Source organism: Cebus imitator, unplaced genomic scaffold, assembly GCF_001604975.1.
Source record: "Cebus imitator isolate Cc_AM_T3 unplaced genomic scaffold, Cebus_imitator-1.0 Scaffold530, whole genome shotgun sequence".
Classification (NCBI taxonomy): Eukaryota; Metazoa; Chordata; class Mammalia; order Primates; family Cebidae; genus Cebus; species Cebus imitator.
In genome coordinates, this window is record NW_016107845.1 from 142,329 (window position 1) to 160,421 (window position 18,093).

The 18,093-nt window shown below is 32.4% G+C and overlaps 1 protein-coding gene across 1 annotated transcript in view; it reads right to left on the reverse strand.

Moving 5' to 3' along the window:
* Positions 1–2,645: 2,645 nt before the first annotated feature.
* The window catches only part of LOC108293303 (protein eyes shut homolog), a 377,364-nt gene continuing 361,916 nt past the window's right edge, over positions 2,646–18,093 (reverse strand). The window contains exon 10 of the mRNA XM_037733480.1: positions 2,646–4,050. Within this exon, the coding sequence (XP_037589408.1) occupies positions 3,729–4,050 (322 nt within the window). The 3' untranslated portion in view covers positions 2,646–3,728. The remainder of the gene's footprint in view (positions 4,051–18,093) is intronic.

Consider the following 18,093-nt stretch of genomic DNA (forward strand, 5'->3'; position numbering starts at 1 on the left):
AGTGACTAAAATAAAACAAACATAGAATATTTTCTGAAGGAAGATGACGATATCACTGAATTTTGAGGAAAAGCATGAATATCAGCAACAGGCTTATATAATATCTTCTGCTTTATCCTCTTAGTCATAAATTACAAAAGAAATTATTATATACAAAATAAAAGCATTGTATAAGATATAAAATCATTTGTGCATTGGCATTTTTAATAGATCAGAGCACAAAATGAGCTACACTATACATTTATTTTCTGTAAAACTATCCATGAGATTGTAACAGAATTGGTGATTGTAAAGGCTAGGTTAATTCAATGTCTATGCAGAGTAGAGAGACTGGAATGTGGAAGGAAGCACTCAAGGGTAAAAATCTAGCTAATTGGGTCAGTTTTGAACACCCACTACAAAGTAGTTCAATTCTTCAGTGGACAAGATAACCTAGGGCAACGTCATCACTCCAGTGCGTTCTCCAGAAGGATGAAGGCACGTAGAAGTTTCTCTGGTTCCCCCCGCCATTTCCCCTCCGCACTTTAGGTACTTAGAGACTGTTTTGAGGAAAATGAAACTATAACATGAAGGAATATAGAACAGTGAGAATTAGGCATCAATAATTGGCACTATATACTGGGAGCTGTGTTCCAGCTTAAAAGCAAACATGGTTGAAACATACTATTACACTTCTACAGAAATAAACGTTAGCAGAAAAGGAAAAGAAAGGGACCTATGGAAAAAAAATTAATCCTGGAATTTAAAAATTTTTGTGTTGTCAAGGTAACTTAGCCCTAAAAATAGAAGAATGTTGTCTGGCTGGCATTTTGGAGAATAGAATCATAAAGCTTTGCAAGTCAAATTTATAATATTTAAGACTGTAGCAGAAAAGGAGTTTGCTTTAGGACAGAAGCCTCGTATTAAATGAAAACCCGCGAACCTACCAATAAGGCTGATCTCAGTCTCATCTCAAATAGGAAATGGCTGGGCTTATTGTTGTATAAGAACTTGAATCCTCCTAATGGTTAAAGGAGAACTTCCTAGAGTCCTCTGGTAATCAAGACAATTTTAAGAAAAGTAAGATGAGAAGATGGTTACTTAAGTCAAGAAGCACGGCCACCTCAGAATATTTGAAATACAGACAAAGATTTTCCTATATAAGAATTTAGCCTGCTAGTTGAGAAGTCTTATTTTGATCATGAAAAAATTTTACAGAACAGTAGTGTTGAAAGTGTTAAAAAAGACAAGGGAAGAAAATTAACTAAAAAAATCAATTTTGAATTAGTTACTAAAATATTATAGATATGAATAACATTAGAATTGCAAAAAAGGTTCTAACCTCAAAAAAACATTCATTGAAATTATTCCTAGTTAAAAATCTTTGGGGAATTTCAGAACACTGATTGGAATCAGTTTTAAATCAGGTAGGATCTACTCACGCATATGGCCTTACCAAATGAATGTATCAGCGTCTTCCTTCAGAGATTAGCAGTTTTCTGCAGAGGAGATTAGACTAGCTGATTTCCTCATGCTGTATTTCATGGTAGTTCACACTCAAAAGTGAATTTTACATCTTAGGATCCATACGACTCCTCTTCATTAATATAATTTACTGGGATTAGAACAGTTTTTTAAAATGGTTCGCAGACCAGCAGCATAAACTTCACCCCAGACCTACTGAATTCTTGAGCTACCTAAGGAGAAACTTCTAAGGTGGAGCCAATAATTGGTGTTTTAACAAGCAAGACCTCCAGGTGAATCTCATTAACATAAAGCTTAGGGTCCTGTAGGCTAGAGATAAAGAGACTGAGACTGACATTTACTCTGGAAATTTAATTGCAAGACTAATATTTCCAAAAAAGTGATGGGGATCAGGGAAAATATAGGTGATTATAATAGAAATAAAAGCCATGGTAATACTGTTTTTAAAATGTTAACAAATGCCTTCAGAAAGCACATGAGTTTGGAGGTGGAGGGAAAGAAACCAAACGGAGGGAGGAAAAGAGAGAGCAAGGAGAAATCAAATGGAAAGGGAGAAAGGGAAGGAGAAGGATCATATGATGGGGAGAGAAACCAGGTGGAAAGGGAGAAATCAGATGGTGGAAATTCCAGATGAAGGGAGATACAACTAATAGAAGGAACCAGATAGAGGAAGTGAATAGGGGTGGAGAGAGAGGAGCATCTGTTTTAAACTGACCCCCCCAAATATTCTGCTTTTAGGGGGATTAATTCTGCATCCCTAGAAAAGTTTAGACAGATCCATTCCTTTACTTCTCACAGTGTGAAGAGTTTAGAATTAGGACTGACCATTTTAAACAGAAGAAACCTAGAGGATTTTTTATAATTCAGTGGGAAGAAAAAGACATTATAGAAAATACAGGCCTTGCTGATAATATGGGTTTGTGAAGCCTGTGTTGGGTTTACTTGAAAAGTAAAAGAAACATAATAGTGTTTAATCCCACCTGGAGAAGTTGGCCATACAAATTTTATATTATGTTCCAATAATAAGTATTATGTATATATGTGGTAAAACTATATAAATAGTTTGCACACAATACATATTTAATAATATAATGTACAACCTATATAGAGTTGATATATAAAATAGATGATTCATTGATCATGTTTGCAAATACACATTCATATATAGCCATGCAAAAAAATTATAGCAAATTACATTTTCTTTCAGTAATGACATTATGCAGAGTTAAATTCATTTGTTAATATATGTATAATTACTACTTAACTGTATATTTAGTGATATATGGAAGATTGTTAAAGAAATGGTATAGCACATTTATGCAATTTTATTTTTACTTAGAACATGTTTGAATGTGAAGTAATATGACCAACTTTTTAGCAAGCTTACCAGAATTTCTGCATTCAAATTTATTTTGCCTTAAAAAAACCTAATCTGGATGGCCACACATTTATTCCAATGATATCACCATTTCCATTTTTGGAACTTATCTTTAAATTGCTTCCAAAACCTTCAACATATTACTTTAAATACCATGCAAGGAAAATATTTTTCATGTTAAGATGAAAATCCAAATAACTTTTAGAATTGGGTCTGCTTAATAAAATGGAATATCAAACTAAACGAAACTTTAAAAAATATTTACTTGTTTTATAAGTGACAATGTAATTTTTTGCTGTATGGTCACTGTTCTGATTTTTATAAGGTAATGATAATAAGTTTGAAATCACAAATAATCATTTCAATGTAAGCCTAAGCATAAAATATCAAGTAATTAAACTTGAATGCTTCATTTCTGATAATATTAAAAGCTGCCTTATTACTGCACTGTGAATCTTGTCCTCTATGACTATACAGTGAATATAGTATGTTTGTGACTTTATTTTTTCTTAAATGTTATTAACATCAGGGCATCAAACTGACCTAGACAATACTAAAACCAAATTTTATTCTTAAACTAGAAAAAATTGTCACTCCATGTGCTTATGCAGCCAAACAAAAGGTTGAAATGCAGTACTAAGCTGTTTAGGCAGAATTATTTGGAGCTTATGGCTGCCTGTTTTTCTCTTCAGACCTTTGACATCCACCATCATATTCCCAATGCTTCAGCTTGGCCTTATTAGTCTTTATTTGTCTGAGCAAGGCTATGTAGTCAGATTAAATTACTCAAAGAAGCAATCCTATTATTCAAGCGAATACATGCTTTAAATTTTGCCAAATAAGAAATCAGACTACAATACCAGTCAATAGATACTTTGGAAATATATCAAATAAATACCTTAACAACATTATTTACTAGAGAATTTAATTTCTCAGGAAAAAATAAGCAAAACTTGCCTTTAAATCCTGGGACACACTTGCAGAAGAAATATCCCCTTAAATATATACTGGTTGTTCCATTTTTGCAGGACACAGATTTGCAGTCTTCAGTATCTATCTCACAGATGTTCCTTTCATATCTTTGCAGATCGCTACAGTTACAATTGTCCAAATGGGCCAGGCAGAGGCCATGCACTGATATACTCTGGTTTTCTAAGCAATAGCCCACATTGACAACACACAATCTGCCACTGTAACTAAGAGAACAGCTGCATCTGAAACAGAAAAATGAAAAACCCAATTAGTCATATAATTTATTGTGATATATTTAAGTATTTAAATCACACATTTATTTAAAAATACAGAAAGGATTATTTAATGAAGTTAGTTGTGGGTACATTTTAAAAATATTTTCCTAAAGTGTCTATTCTTGGCAAAATTACTTTTGATTATTGTGCATAATTATGAGTGAAAATAACTTTGGTGTTGAATAAATCTAGTCTCAAAAACATATTCCGCCACTTAACTGCTCTGTTAGCTAGGATAACGTCATTAACTCTGCCTACACTAATGTGTGTGTGTGTGTGTGGGGGGGGTCATATATTACGCTGGTGCAAAAGTAATTGCGGTTTTTGTCATTGGAAGTAATGACAAAAAGCTGCAATTACTTTTACAACAACCTATGTATACATACAGATATAGATATAGATATACCTAATAGATTATTCAAATGCAGTTTGTCACTCAATGCAATTATTTAAGATCTAGCTGTAAGGAATACCAGGTATTCTTATATTGTTCTTTAAATCTATAATATTTTGAACTTTAAAATATATGTACTCTTGAATACATGAACATAATTCATGCATTCATTATTTTAGTTTTTTAAATACAGATTTTAATGAATTTGCAAATTTTGATGAGATTTTCCCATAGTAATTTCAAAGTTATCCAATATATTTTAGTAGTAGTTTTTTACATAGTTTTCTTGTAAGTAAAGATCATTGTGAAATAGTCTGCAATTTATGTAAATAAAATGTATTTGAAATATTTTTAGGTTTAATATTGAGAACCAGGTTGGCTATCAACAAAAGTGGGAATATTTTTCCGGAGTTAGAGACAAGGATTTTTCACTTTTTTCTTCCTTTCAAATACAGATATACACAGAAACACCCACACATCTGTTCAAAACCTAATTTATTAAATCATTTCTTTGGTCCTCTCTATATCTAGGCACTAGTGTTAGTAATATAAACTATGAGATCATTTTAATATAATTATACATTATATAATATATCCATATGCATTTCTTTGAATATTTTATATACATACATAAATTGAAAAAGAAAGCATAAGGTGAAAAAATCTAAATCATAGTGATAAGTAAGGTATCATGATTTTCAAGTATTATTTACCAAGCATTCAAAGGGCAAATAACATTATCATATAAACATGTTAATGGGCTGAGAAGAGCTATGACAAATCACTTTGCTTGTTATTATTAATAAATATTAATCTACTGAACCTAAGTCATTACACTTAGAACTCTATATGATGGTAAGTGTTCGGAGCTAGCAAAATTGTTAAAGGTCAATTAGTTCAAGTCTTGTTTCTTGTAGTTGTAAAGAAGTTAGCCATTTAACGCAATTTGTCAAGGATCACTGAGATTATTAATGGTACGAACTACAGTGGATGCCTTGATGTGCTCAAATCACTGGCCTTGGAGAGAAAACTTTGGTTTTAATTCTTTTCAAACTTCTTTGTTAAATAAGTATATTTGTGCCCTGTTTTTCTCAACTGCAAAATTCCCAGTTGTGCCTCTTTTTCACAGAAGAGTATTGCATGTTTTTTACTTGGCAAGTAACTGTTACCTCCTATATCAAACACCCTTACAACAAAGTTATCTGAAATAAAGTCATAGAATACAATTACTTCCCTTCAATACCCTTTTTCCTCTCCCTCCAAGTACGCAAATAAATTCTAGGTAAATTCAAAACAACTGTCACATAGCAAAAAATTTTTGGCCTGTTCTAGGCCTTGTTTAGCCATATTTTTGTAAATTGTTAATAGTGTGTTAATAGTGCTTCTTCACTTTCAACAGTGTTTTGATTGGGGTGGTAGATTACATGGGGCCCTATGTATAATTCCAAGATTATTATATAGTTCTGTGCCTCCACTATACAAGGTTTAGTCATGATGCTTTTAGTTTTTCCATGAAAATAGAAAGGAAATTTTAAAAAGTTCCTTCCTAAATGGATAGAATGTCCTGTACAAGAATATGAAGGCCTATCTTTATAATTCTTCCTGAGCTAATCTCTACTTTATTAATATCTCAATAAAGCTATCGAGGGGTTGACTCTAAATTATATATGGGAAGATTAAGGCATTGAGAATATTTTTGAAAATTAGGAGTAACATGGAGGTACTGGCTCAGTCAGATACTATAACAAACAAAAACTGATAATTGAAATAGGGTTTGGCAGTTATCTATTAGGGTCTTGCCTTAAGTCTCTAAAACCTACATAGCCTATGAAAAATGATTCCTTTTTAAGTCTGAACCATGTGAGGATAGTGACAACTTTTATTAAGAGAAAGATTTAAAAGGGGAAAATTTAGGGTAGAAACAAGAATCTGCATTTGGCCACAGCAAATTTGAATTGGTAATTGACTTGATTTTTACATTTCATTTTATTGCATATATTTTTATATTGATCACCACTTGATATTTGTTTTATTGAGCTTTAATGTCTTCAAGAGAATAGATACTTTTGCTTGTGTACTTGTCTTTAAAAATTTGATGAGTTGTAGTTAGAGCAACAACGTACTTGTTCCCAATTTGGGAATTTTTCAAATTTTATTTTTGACACAACACAGGCATATTACCTTATTGTTTAGCATTAGCATTTCTATATCAACTAACTAAAATACAAACCTACCTACACATACATATTTATATATATATTTAAATTCTCAAAAATGATTATATCTTAGTAATATACAATGCTCTGAAATTTTCTCTTTCCATTTAATGATATGTCTGAGATATCAATCCAAATTAGCACATTTTGTTTTCAAAGGTTGAAAATATTGTATTATGTGAATGTACCACAATATATTATCCACTGAAGGCACTGAGATTACTATGTGTTTTAAATTACAATGCTAATATTTATACAGAATGGAAGTCCTCGTATAAATATATTGGTGGGCTCTATAAAGAGGATCGATAGGATAAATCCCTTGCAGAATTGTCTTAATCAAAAAGAATACAAGATTTTAGTTTTAATAGCGCTTATCAAATCCCCCTCTAAAAATGCTGTAGCAACTTATATTTTCATTTCAGATGTCAGAATGCTGCTCTTCCCAAACACTGGTAAGTTCTGCATATAATAATATGTTTTAGTATTTACCAGTCTGATTGGAAAACCTATCTTATTTTGCTATGAATTTTATGTGTTTAATTTATGAATAACTATTCCTTTTTTGCAAAGTCACTGGCCATTTCCCTTTTTGTTTCCTAATAACAACCTTTTCTACAATTATTTATTGTAGAAAAATTTTTGGTAATTTTTCTACAATAAATAATTTAAATTCTTAACACTAATTTTATAATGAGCACAAAAGAAAGTAAGATATCAACACTTCCTTCTCCATTGTACCACACACTTCAGCCTCCTGCTTCTCTCCCCCTACCCAGGAAAAGCAGCTCAGCAATCTGTTGCTGTCTTTTTAATTTTTTTTTTAAGATTTCTTTCTTTCTTTCTTTCTTTCTTTTATTGTACTTTAGGTCCTGGGGTACATGTGCAGATCATGCAGGATTGTTGCATAGGTACACATGGCAATGCGGTTTGCTGTATCCATCCCCCTGTCACTTACATCTGGCATTTCTCCCCATGTTATCCATCTCTAGCCTCCCCACACCTCCTGTGTCCCACACTTGGTCCCCCCAACAGACCCCAGTGTGTGATATTCCCCTCCTGGTGTCCATGTGTTCTCATTGTTCAACACCCACCTATGAGTGAGAACATGTGGTGTTTGATTTTCTGTTCTTGTGTCAGTTTGCCGAGAATGATGGTTTCCAGATTCATCCATGTCCCTAAAAAGGACACAAACTCATCGGTTTTTAAGGCTGCATAGTATTTCATGGTGTATATGTGCCACATTTTCCTTGTCCAGTCTATCATCGATGGACATTTGGGTTGGTTCCAGGTCTTTGCTATTGTAAACAGTGCCACTACGAACATACGTGTGCATGTGTCTTTATAATAGAATGATTTATAATCCTTTGGGTATATACCCAGTAATGGAATTGCTGGGTCAAATGGAATTTCTATTTCTAGGTCCTTGAGGAATCACCACACTGTCTTCCACAATGGTTGAACTAGTTTACACTCCCAAATGGTGTAAAATTGTTCCTATTTCTCCACATCCTCTCCAGCATCTGTTATCTCCTGATTTTTTAATGATTGCCATTCTAACTGGCATGAGGTGGTATCTCAATGTAGTTTTGATTTGCATTTCTCTAATGACCAATGATGATGAGCATTTTTTTCATGTTTGTTAGCCTCATATATGTCTTCTTTTGAAAAGTGTCTGTTCATATCCTCCTCCCACTTTTGAATGGGTTTGTTTGTTTGTTTCTTGTAAATCTCTTGTAGTTCTTTGTAGATTCTGGATATCAGCCCTTTGTCAGATGGGTAGATTGCAAAAATTTTTTCCCATTCTATTGGTTGCCGGTTCATTCTGATGATTGTTTCTTTTACTGTACAGAAGCTCTAGAGTTAAATTAGGTCCCATTTGTCTATTTTGTCTTTTGTTGACAATTCTTTTGGTGTTTTAGTCATGAGGTCCTTGCCTATGCCTATGTCCTGAATGGTTTTGCCTAGGTTTTCTTCTAAGGTTTTTATGATGTTAGGTCTTATGTTTAAATCTTTAATCCATCTGGAGTTAATTTTAGTGGAAGATGTCAGGAAGGGGTCCAGTTTCTGCTTTCTGCACATGGCTAGCCAGTTTTCCCAACACCATTTAGTAAACAGGGAATCCTTTCCCCATTGCTTGTTTTTTTCAAGTTTGTCAAAGAACAGATAGCTGTAGATGTGTGGTATTGCCTCCAAGGCCTCTGTTCTGTTCCATTGGTCTATATCTTTGTTTTGGTACCAGTATCATGCTGTTTTGATTACTGTAGCTTTGTATGGTTTGAAATCAGGTAGCTTCATGCCTCTGGCTTTGTTCTTTTTGCTTAGGATTGTCTTGGCTATGTGGGCTCTCTTTTGGTTCCATACGAAGTTTAAGGTGGTTTTTTCCAGTTCTGTGAAGAAGGTCATTGGTAGCTTGATGAGGATAGTGTTGAATCTATACATTACTTTTGGCAGTATGGTCATTTTCACCATATTGATTCTTCCTAACCATGAGCATGCAATGGTTCTCCATTTGTTTGTGTCCAGTCTGGTTTCCTTGAGCAGTGATTTGTAGTTCTCTTTGAGGAGGTCTTTTACATCCTTTGTTAGATGTACTCCTAGATGTTTTATTCTCTTTGTAGCAATTGTGAGAGGGAGTTTGCTTATGATTTGGCTCCCTGTTAGTCTGTTATTGTTGCATAGAAATGCTTGTGATTTCTGCACATTGATTTTGTATCCTGAGACTTTGCTGATGTTGCTTATCAGTTTAAGGAGATTTTGGGCTGAGATGATAGGGTCTTCTAAATATACAATCATGTCATCTGCAAATAGAGACAATTTGACTGCCTCTTTTCCTAACTGAATATCTTTTTTTTCTTTTTCTTGCCTAATTGCTCCGGCTAGAGCTTCCAATACTATGTTGAATAGGAGCGGTGAGAGAGGGCATCCTTGACTAGTGCTGGATTTCAAAGGGAATGCTTTCAGTTTTTGCCCATTCAGTATGATATTGGCTGTAGGTTTGTCATAAATTGCTTTTATTATTTTGAGATATGTTCCTTCATACCTAGTTTATTGAGAGTTTTTAGCATAAAGGGCTGTTGAATTTTGTTGAAGGACTTCTATGCATCTATTGAGATAATCATGTGGTTTCTGTCTTTGGTTTTGTTTATGTGGTAGATTACATTTATAGACTTGCATATGTTGAACCAGCCTTGTATCCCTGGAATGAAGCCTACTTGATTGTGATGGATGAGCTTTTTGATGTGCTGTTGATCCCAGTTGCCAGTATTTTATTGAAGATTTTTGCATCTATGTTCATCATGGATATTGGCCTGAAGCTTTCTTTTTCTGTTGAGTCTCTGCTGGGATTTGGTATCAGGATGATGTTAGTCTCATAAAATGATTTGGGAAGGATTCCATCTTTTTGGATTGTTTGGAATAGTTTCAGAAGGAATGGTACCAGCTCCTCTTTGTACATTGGTAGTATTCAGCTGTGAACCCATCTGGACCTGGGCTGTTTTTGGTTGGCAGGCTATTAATTGCTGCCTCAACTTCAGCCCTTGTTATTGATCTATTCAGGGTTTCGACTTCTTCCTGGTTTAGGCTTGGGAGGGTGCAAGTGTCCAGGAATTTATCCATTTCTTCCAGGTTTATTAGTTTGTGTGCATAGAGTTGTTTGTAGTAATCTCTCATTGTAGTTTGTGTTTCTGTTGAGTCAGTGGTGATATCCCCGTTATAGTTTTTTATTGCATCTATTTGATTCTTCTCCCTTTTCTTTTTTATTAATCTGCCTAGAGGTCTGTCCATTTTCTTGATCTTTTCAAAAAAAAAAAAACAGCTCCTGGATTTATTGATTTTTTTGAAGGATTTTTTGTGTCTCTATCTCCTTCTGTTCTGCTCTGATCTTAGTTATTTCTTGTCTTCTGCTAGCTTTTGAGTTTTTGCCTTACAAGAGCTCCTGAAAGAAGCACTCAACATAGAAAGGAACAACCAGTACCAGATACTCCAAACATGTACCAAATGGTAAAGACCATTGACACAATGAAGAAAATGTGTCAATTAATGGGCAAAACATCCAGCTAGCATCAAAGTGGCACAATCAAATTCACACATACAATATTAACCTTAAATGTAAATGGACTAAATGCCCCCTTCAAAAGGCACAGACCTGCAAATTGGATAAAAAGTCAAAACTCACTGGTGTGCTTTATTCAGGAAACCCATCTCATGTGCAAGGACACACATCAGCTAAAAATGAAGGGATGGAGGAAGATTTATCAAGCAAATGGAGGGAAAAAATGCAGGAGTTGTAATCCTAGTCTCTGATAAAATGGGACTTTAAACCAACAAAGGTTAAAAGAGACAAAGAAGGGCATTACTTAATGTTAAAAGGATCAGTGCATCAAGAAGAACTAAAGATCGTAAGTATACAGGCACCCAATATAGGAGCACCCAGGTACATAAAGCAGGTTCTTAACAAATTACAAAGAGACTTAGACTCCCACACAATAATAGTGGGAGACTTTAACACTCCACTGTCAATATTATAGAGATCAATGAGACAGAAAATTAACAAGGATATCCAGGACTTGAACTCAGATCTGGACCATGGGGACTTAATAGACATCTACAGAAATCTCCATCCCAAATCCACAAAATATATATTCTTCTTAGCACCACAAGACACTGTCTATAAACTTGACCACATAATTGGAAGTAAATCACTCCTCAGCAAGTGCAAAAGAATGGAAATCATAACAAACAGTCTCTCAGACCACAGTGCAATCAAATTACAACTCAGAATTAAGAAGCTAACTCAGAACTGCACAACTTCATGGAAACTGAACAACTGGCTCCTGAATGTAGAGTGCATAAACAGTGAAACGAAGGCAGAAATAAAGATGTTATTTGAAACCAACCAGAATGAAGACACAATGTACCAGAATCTCTGGGACACATTTAAAGCAGCGTCTAGAGGGAAATTTATAGCAGTAAATGCCCATCAGAGAAGTGAGGAAAGATCTAAAATTGACACCCTGTCGTCAAAATTGAAAGAGCTAGTGGAGCAAGATCAAAAAAACTCAAAAGCAATTTGTTGCTTTCTAATGGCCACCCTTGGAAGCTCATCAGGATGTTCTTAAGAAAGTGTTGCTTCCAATGCCTGGAAAGTAGTACAGAATTTCTGAAATGCCTAGCTCTTTGGTTTTAAATTTATGTCCATGTTTTAATTTTCTGGTTTATTTTTAATTTTTATTTTCATCAAATAGTATGTAATATTCCTACAATAAATGAAAATATTTCTGACAGAGTAACTATTTTGTTTTCAGAGGGTAAAATAGTGCATTTTCATTTCTAACTCATCATGCCACTATATGTAACTACTTGAATATGTTTAAATATTTCACTGTTTTCATTTATATCAATAGTTCCAAATAAAATATTTCACATGTATTACTTTAAAAAAAAACACATTTAGACATTATTCATTGACTTCTTCCTCTGGAAGAGAAGTATTTAAATTTCTTACACTGCTCCTCACCCCCAAACACACACACACACACATACACACACACTCACACACACACACACAGATACACACACCCTTATTTTATTCTCCCAATATAAAATTAGGTTAGTTTTATGATAAACTGATACTCGTTTTATATAATTATGACTTCAATGATATCATTTATAGCTGAAAGAGGTAGTATGCACTTACTTTTACAGAACATTTTTGTTTTTCTGGCAGTTATTAATCCCTTTATTTTTTGTTTTGTTTACTTATTCTCAGCACCCAGTCATAATTACTTCCCATGTCCCTCAATATGCAAAATACATTGGATATTCTCTCAGCCTCAGTCTTTTTGTCCCCTCCTGAAGGGGTAGATCTGCAGGCTCACTGCACAGTGTCTTCTGGGATGACTCTTCACCTTTGTCCTGGGAAGATTTTCCTCCTATCTTCTGGTTTGGATCCTGAGTTTCCTAATTCCTAATCTTTTTCCTTTCTTGACTTCCTATTTTAAGTCAAGTATATTATTTTTAGGTTAAACCTCTTGAAAACTAAAAATGTTCACACATTGTAAATTTGAAAACACCTTTTTTCTACCCTTCTCTTACTACTTTGAGGGCAGTAATCTTAAGTTTTTTTTGTTTTTTGTTTTTTGTTTCCAGATGTTAAACATGCTCCTTATCTTTGTATTTCCTCTGAATTTCTACTCACCTTCCAATCCCCAACTGACTTTGGTCTCTGGCAGTGAAATTAGAGAATTTCTTAACATATATGATTATGCTTGACTCTCCACTCATATTGAAAAATAAATCACCAAAAAATATGGTTTGAAATTCCACGTATTCATTGTGAGTGGTTTTCTAGTGACTAACTTTATTGGACTGTGATCAAGCAGAGATCTGGTGGATTTGTCTGAGAAATCTCTCTCTCAGGGTCAGTATTCTTTTTTCTAGAGCCAGTCAATGACAATCACTGGAAGTGGCCTGGTCGCTGATATTTTTAGAGCAGAATAGGAAAAAAAGATCTTGATCGCTTTGTTTTGTGAGTAGCCTTTTACTTAATTTCTCCTCTGCAGTACTGCACCATATCCCTGGGCTCTTTGTTGCTCAAGAATGGAATGGGCTGTTCCTTTCTTATCACACACAATAAAAGAGAGAATTCAGGAGTTAAGCTGCTCATAAAGCTTTCAACCAATTCTTTGATTTCAGGCTCACCATGGTCCCACCCTCAGGAAAGACTGATGAATACAATGCCTGTCTTTTGTTTAATGGCTTCCCCTCTGCTACCAACTTAGTTTGGTGGTTCTAGTTGGTGGAGTAATCCACTTATTTATTCTACCGTTTCCTCTCCCTTGCTCTTTATTCCCTTTGATCATAATTTTAATGGGTTTTAGAAAAATAAAAACCCATGTACTACAATGTCCATATTTAACAGGAGTACCTATAAATTATCTTTAAATTAAAATGATATCACTTTGTCTAATGTACTGTAAATATTTTTTCTAGATGCTTGAATGTTTTTGGAATTTATGCCTTTATAAATTTTACGTTTTTATATAACACCTCTATCTGTTTTTCCTTTAATTGCTTCTCAGTCTTGCGTTTGTTTAGAAAAGCCTCCCCATTTTAAGATATGCAAATATTCACTCTCATTCTTTTCTAGTGATAGTTTTATTTAATAAATAAATAATTTGTTACATTGTTAAATGATGTAATTTCTTTTCTACCATTGATTGGAAATGCTATTTATATTAAAATAAATTCAGATAGATAAGTATATATATTTATATATAAGGTATACATATGCATATGACTCATATACGTGAGTCATAGTCTCCCTTAGTACAAGGTGTTTGATTTAACACCCCAGAACATATTTTAATACCTTATTTTAATATATTTCCTCATACGCTTATAGATTTTTTCTTTCTTTCATCTTTTATCCTCTACATATACACATGGTAAAATAAAAGTTTTATTTCTGTTTTATGTGAGACCATATAGAATTTATATATGGATTTAGAGTTACTAAAGCATTGAGACTTTCTACCCAAGAACATGCTATGCAATTGAAAGCATTTAATTATCTTTCTTTAATCCTTCATTATAGTTTTAAGATTTTATTTTGTTATACATTTATAACAGTTTATTACTAGGCATTTTATCTTTTGGGAGACTATTGTAAGATATTTTTCTTCATTTTATTCTCTAAATGACATTTATTTCTTATTGAAAATCTATACATTTCTTACGTTGATTTATGTTGATTTTTCAGTAGGCCACAGTATAAAATTATTTTATTTCTAATAGGTTATTTAAATCAATTCTTTTATTTTACTAGATTTATAATCTTATCATCTATAAACCACAATAATTGTGTTTCTTCCTATTCAGTTCATACCTCCTCATTTTTTGACTCCTTCATATACTTAACTACATTCAGGAGCCTAAATTAACACCAGGCATTATTGATTGTAATGCAAAATGTGTTTAGTACAGCAACATAAAAGCTAAATAAAAACTACTTTTTATCTGATTTAACACTTTCTCTCTTAAATTCCACCTTGATATAGGAAGTCTGTAGCTCCAGCCTTGTTCTCATTATGATCTCTCCACTAAGTTTATCTATTATATATTTTTAATCCTTCTAAGTCAAATTGTTATAATGAACCTTTTAAACAGCCTAGAATTGGTTGCTTTTAGTTTGATTTTTGAGGTAATTTAATAGATGTTAATAACCAATATATCTTTTATGTGTTTATAATACTTTGGTTTTCCGTTTTGAAATGTGAATTGTGTTATTTCTTTATTTTTTGAATTGGTATGTGATATGATTTATTTCTCATAACTTTGAAATATTTGTCTGTTTTTGATCCTCTATTAGTTATACTTTTAAAGGTGTATGATCTATTTAGCCTTATACTTCTTGAAACAGATACTCTAAAATCAATCGGACCAATAATTTCTGTTAATAGTACATTTCTGGTTTTCATAGCACATTCTACTTCATATAATAGAATTCATAATGTATTCTACCTACAAAACTAATACTAAAAATTAACCAAGATAATTCCCTAACTCTAATATAAAAAGTATAAAAGACCACTAACTTATAAGACCACTATTTCTATACAAAAATACTAAAGAATTCAGTTTGAGCTAGAAAATCCATTGAAGTGGTTAGCTGTTTGAACCCATGCACAGAATTACTATGGGTTCAGCAGCCATAAATAAGGACTGATAATAGTCACTTCCTATTAGACACTCAAGTAGGATTATGTATTTTTTTCAACATGGTTAACAAATTCTAAGAAATTTCTGAATGAAAAATAATATTTATTTCTTTAACATGAAATATTCATTCCTGATACATTCAATGATTATTAAAATTGTGTAAAACTATTTTGTGCAAATATGTGATGTAAAAATCAGATCTAGGCTTAGATATTTATACGTAAGTTTTATATGCGCATTAACATATGACGTGACTTTTAGAAATTCTGCGATCCGTAAAAAACTCTTCCTTTGCCTGAACTGTTCTGTACATTGAAAGATTTATGACATTCATCATTCACTACCTACATGCTAAATGTCAACTGTTCCAGTCAATTATTCTGAATATTGACAATGACTCTAGAAGTTGCCAAGATGCCCCCAGAAAACAAAACAGTCCCTTTGAAAATCACTGAGCTAAAATAAATTTATCCAATTTACAAAAGCACTCTTCACTTTTCACCCAACTATGTACTGGTATGTCAAGCATTTTGTCATCATAATTAATAAATTCAAATAAATGGTAATAGATATGTTTATATTGGTACTCAGTAATAACATTAATGGCTATCAGATTGAAAGCTTTGCAGTAAGAAGTACATCAATTTTGATGGAAATTGTAGTGATCTACACATAATATTCACTTAAAAATATTCTTTAAATTTAAAGACATTTCTTGAGAAATTTAATTGGGCTTAAATATATTATGAATGTATTGCTAACTACATTATTAAATATATAAATTTAAAAATACAGTTAAATTTGAAGTAAGTGAATAATATGATATAAAGAACAAAGCAGAAGCCTACTAGGTAAAAATCTACAAGTTGAATATATGCTCTAATGTTAAAATATTATAATTATTAGTTTTTAATCATTTATATTTTCAATGAAAAATATTTTCTAGAAATAAAAAAAAATTAAATGTATTTCTTTACTTATTGTGCTGAGTCCTAAAGTTATGACCCAAATGACTTATAAACTGTGGATGCTTCATTAATATTTCTTTAATACTGTCGACAAATGCATTTTAAACTTGAACAAGCTATGCTCAAGACAAGCGTCATCTTTTTAAAGATTCTGCCTAAATGGCTGCATGAAGTTCCAAGTCTTAGAGGATAATTTGAAAAGCAATGTGAAAAGGTTATACCTATAAAAACTATTTAAATATAAATTAAAATAAAAATCTAGCTCAGGTAGTTCAAAATTATATGACATACATAAAACATTTTATTGTTTGAGATATGAAATTAAAGTATAAAAAGTTATGAAACCTGAAGCTATAATATAATGAAACTTTTATTTTAAATGTATAACATGAGTTTGGGAAAAACATATGAGAGACAATAGTGCATACATGAGCTAAGTTTCAACCCACATGAGATTTGACAAAAGTGCTGCATTTAATGCAGTTTATCATAATAATTTTGGTTTGTGTATAGATAATACAATGATATGTACTCTAGAATTACTTAAGTGAATGAGTTCTATATCATTTTACTATAATGATTTAAGAAGCAAGGTTATTTGTATTTCCAGGGTATAATAAAGAGAGAAAATATATCAGTGCATGTAAGTGCCTTAGACAAAAATATTTAGACGCCTGATCTAGTGGTATCAAGACTGGCCCAAACTCAAAAATATATTCCATATGGCACTTTCATATGTAGTTTTATATCCTTTTTGTTTTGCAGAAAAAGGTAAACACATAAAACTTTCACTTGAAGGCAGAAGTTTGCCTAGTGTAGCCAAAATAAATAAATAAACCTAAAACAAAATATTCAACTTGTTAATAAAATCACTGACATTATGGCAGAAATTACAACAGTCTTAGAATAAATCACTATTAGAGTTCTTGGATCAGGAATAATTTAAGAAAATCCTGGTCAAATTATACTGTATTTTTATGGCAAATTCATATAAAGCTCTATTTATACAAGCCTCCTGACTATACAGAAATAGTTTTTGAAACTACACCTGATATTCTTGTGGACTTTTAGATTTTACACTTTGAAATAGAACTCTTGCTTATAACTGAAAATTATGTTTTGGTTATATTTAGCATTACACAGAAAATGTGAATATCCTAAAATAGCTTGTACAGGAAACAGGTTTAATTTAAAACTTCCAGAAAGAAAGCCAGAAGACACATTGCTATAATCAAGCAACTTATATGTTCAGAAAGTGAAGAAAAAAAATTACTTTAGTACTTTAAAAATGTGTTCACTTTCTAAATAAAATAGAACAACCATGAGATGTGTTCTGAAGAGTATATAATCTTGCTTATGTGTAGTACATTACCTAGGACAGGTATCATGTCTCACTGTCATGACATGTTCAACAATATGTTATAATTAGAGAATATTCAATAAATAATCAATATACAAATGAATATATTTAATTCTGTTATAATATTTGTGGTAGCAAGTAGGGATTGGTGACTCAGACATAAATTTGAGGCTTCAAAAAGAGGTGGGAGTCATGAACACCTCAAAGTCTGAGCCTGGTATTAAGAAATTATCATGCCATACTTAGCAAATCTTTCCTGGTCTTAAGTAACAATATGGCTGGTGTGATATATTTTTTAAAATATTTGGCTCATTAAACATTTTATAAATCCCCAGAAAATTTTTT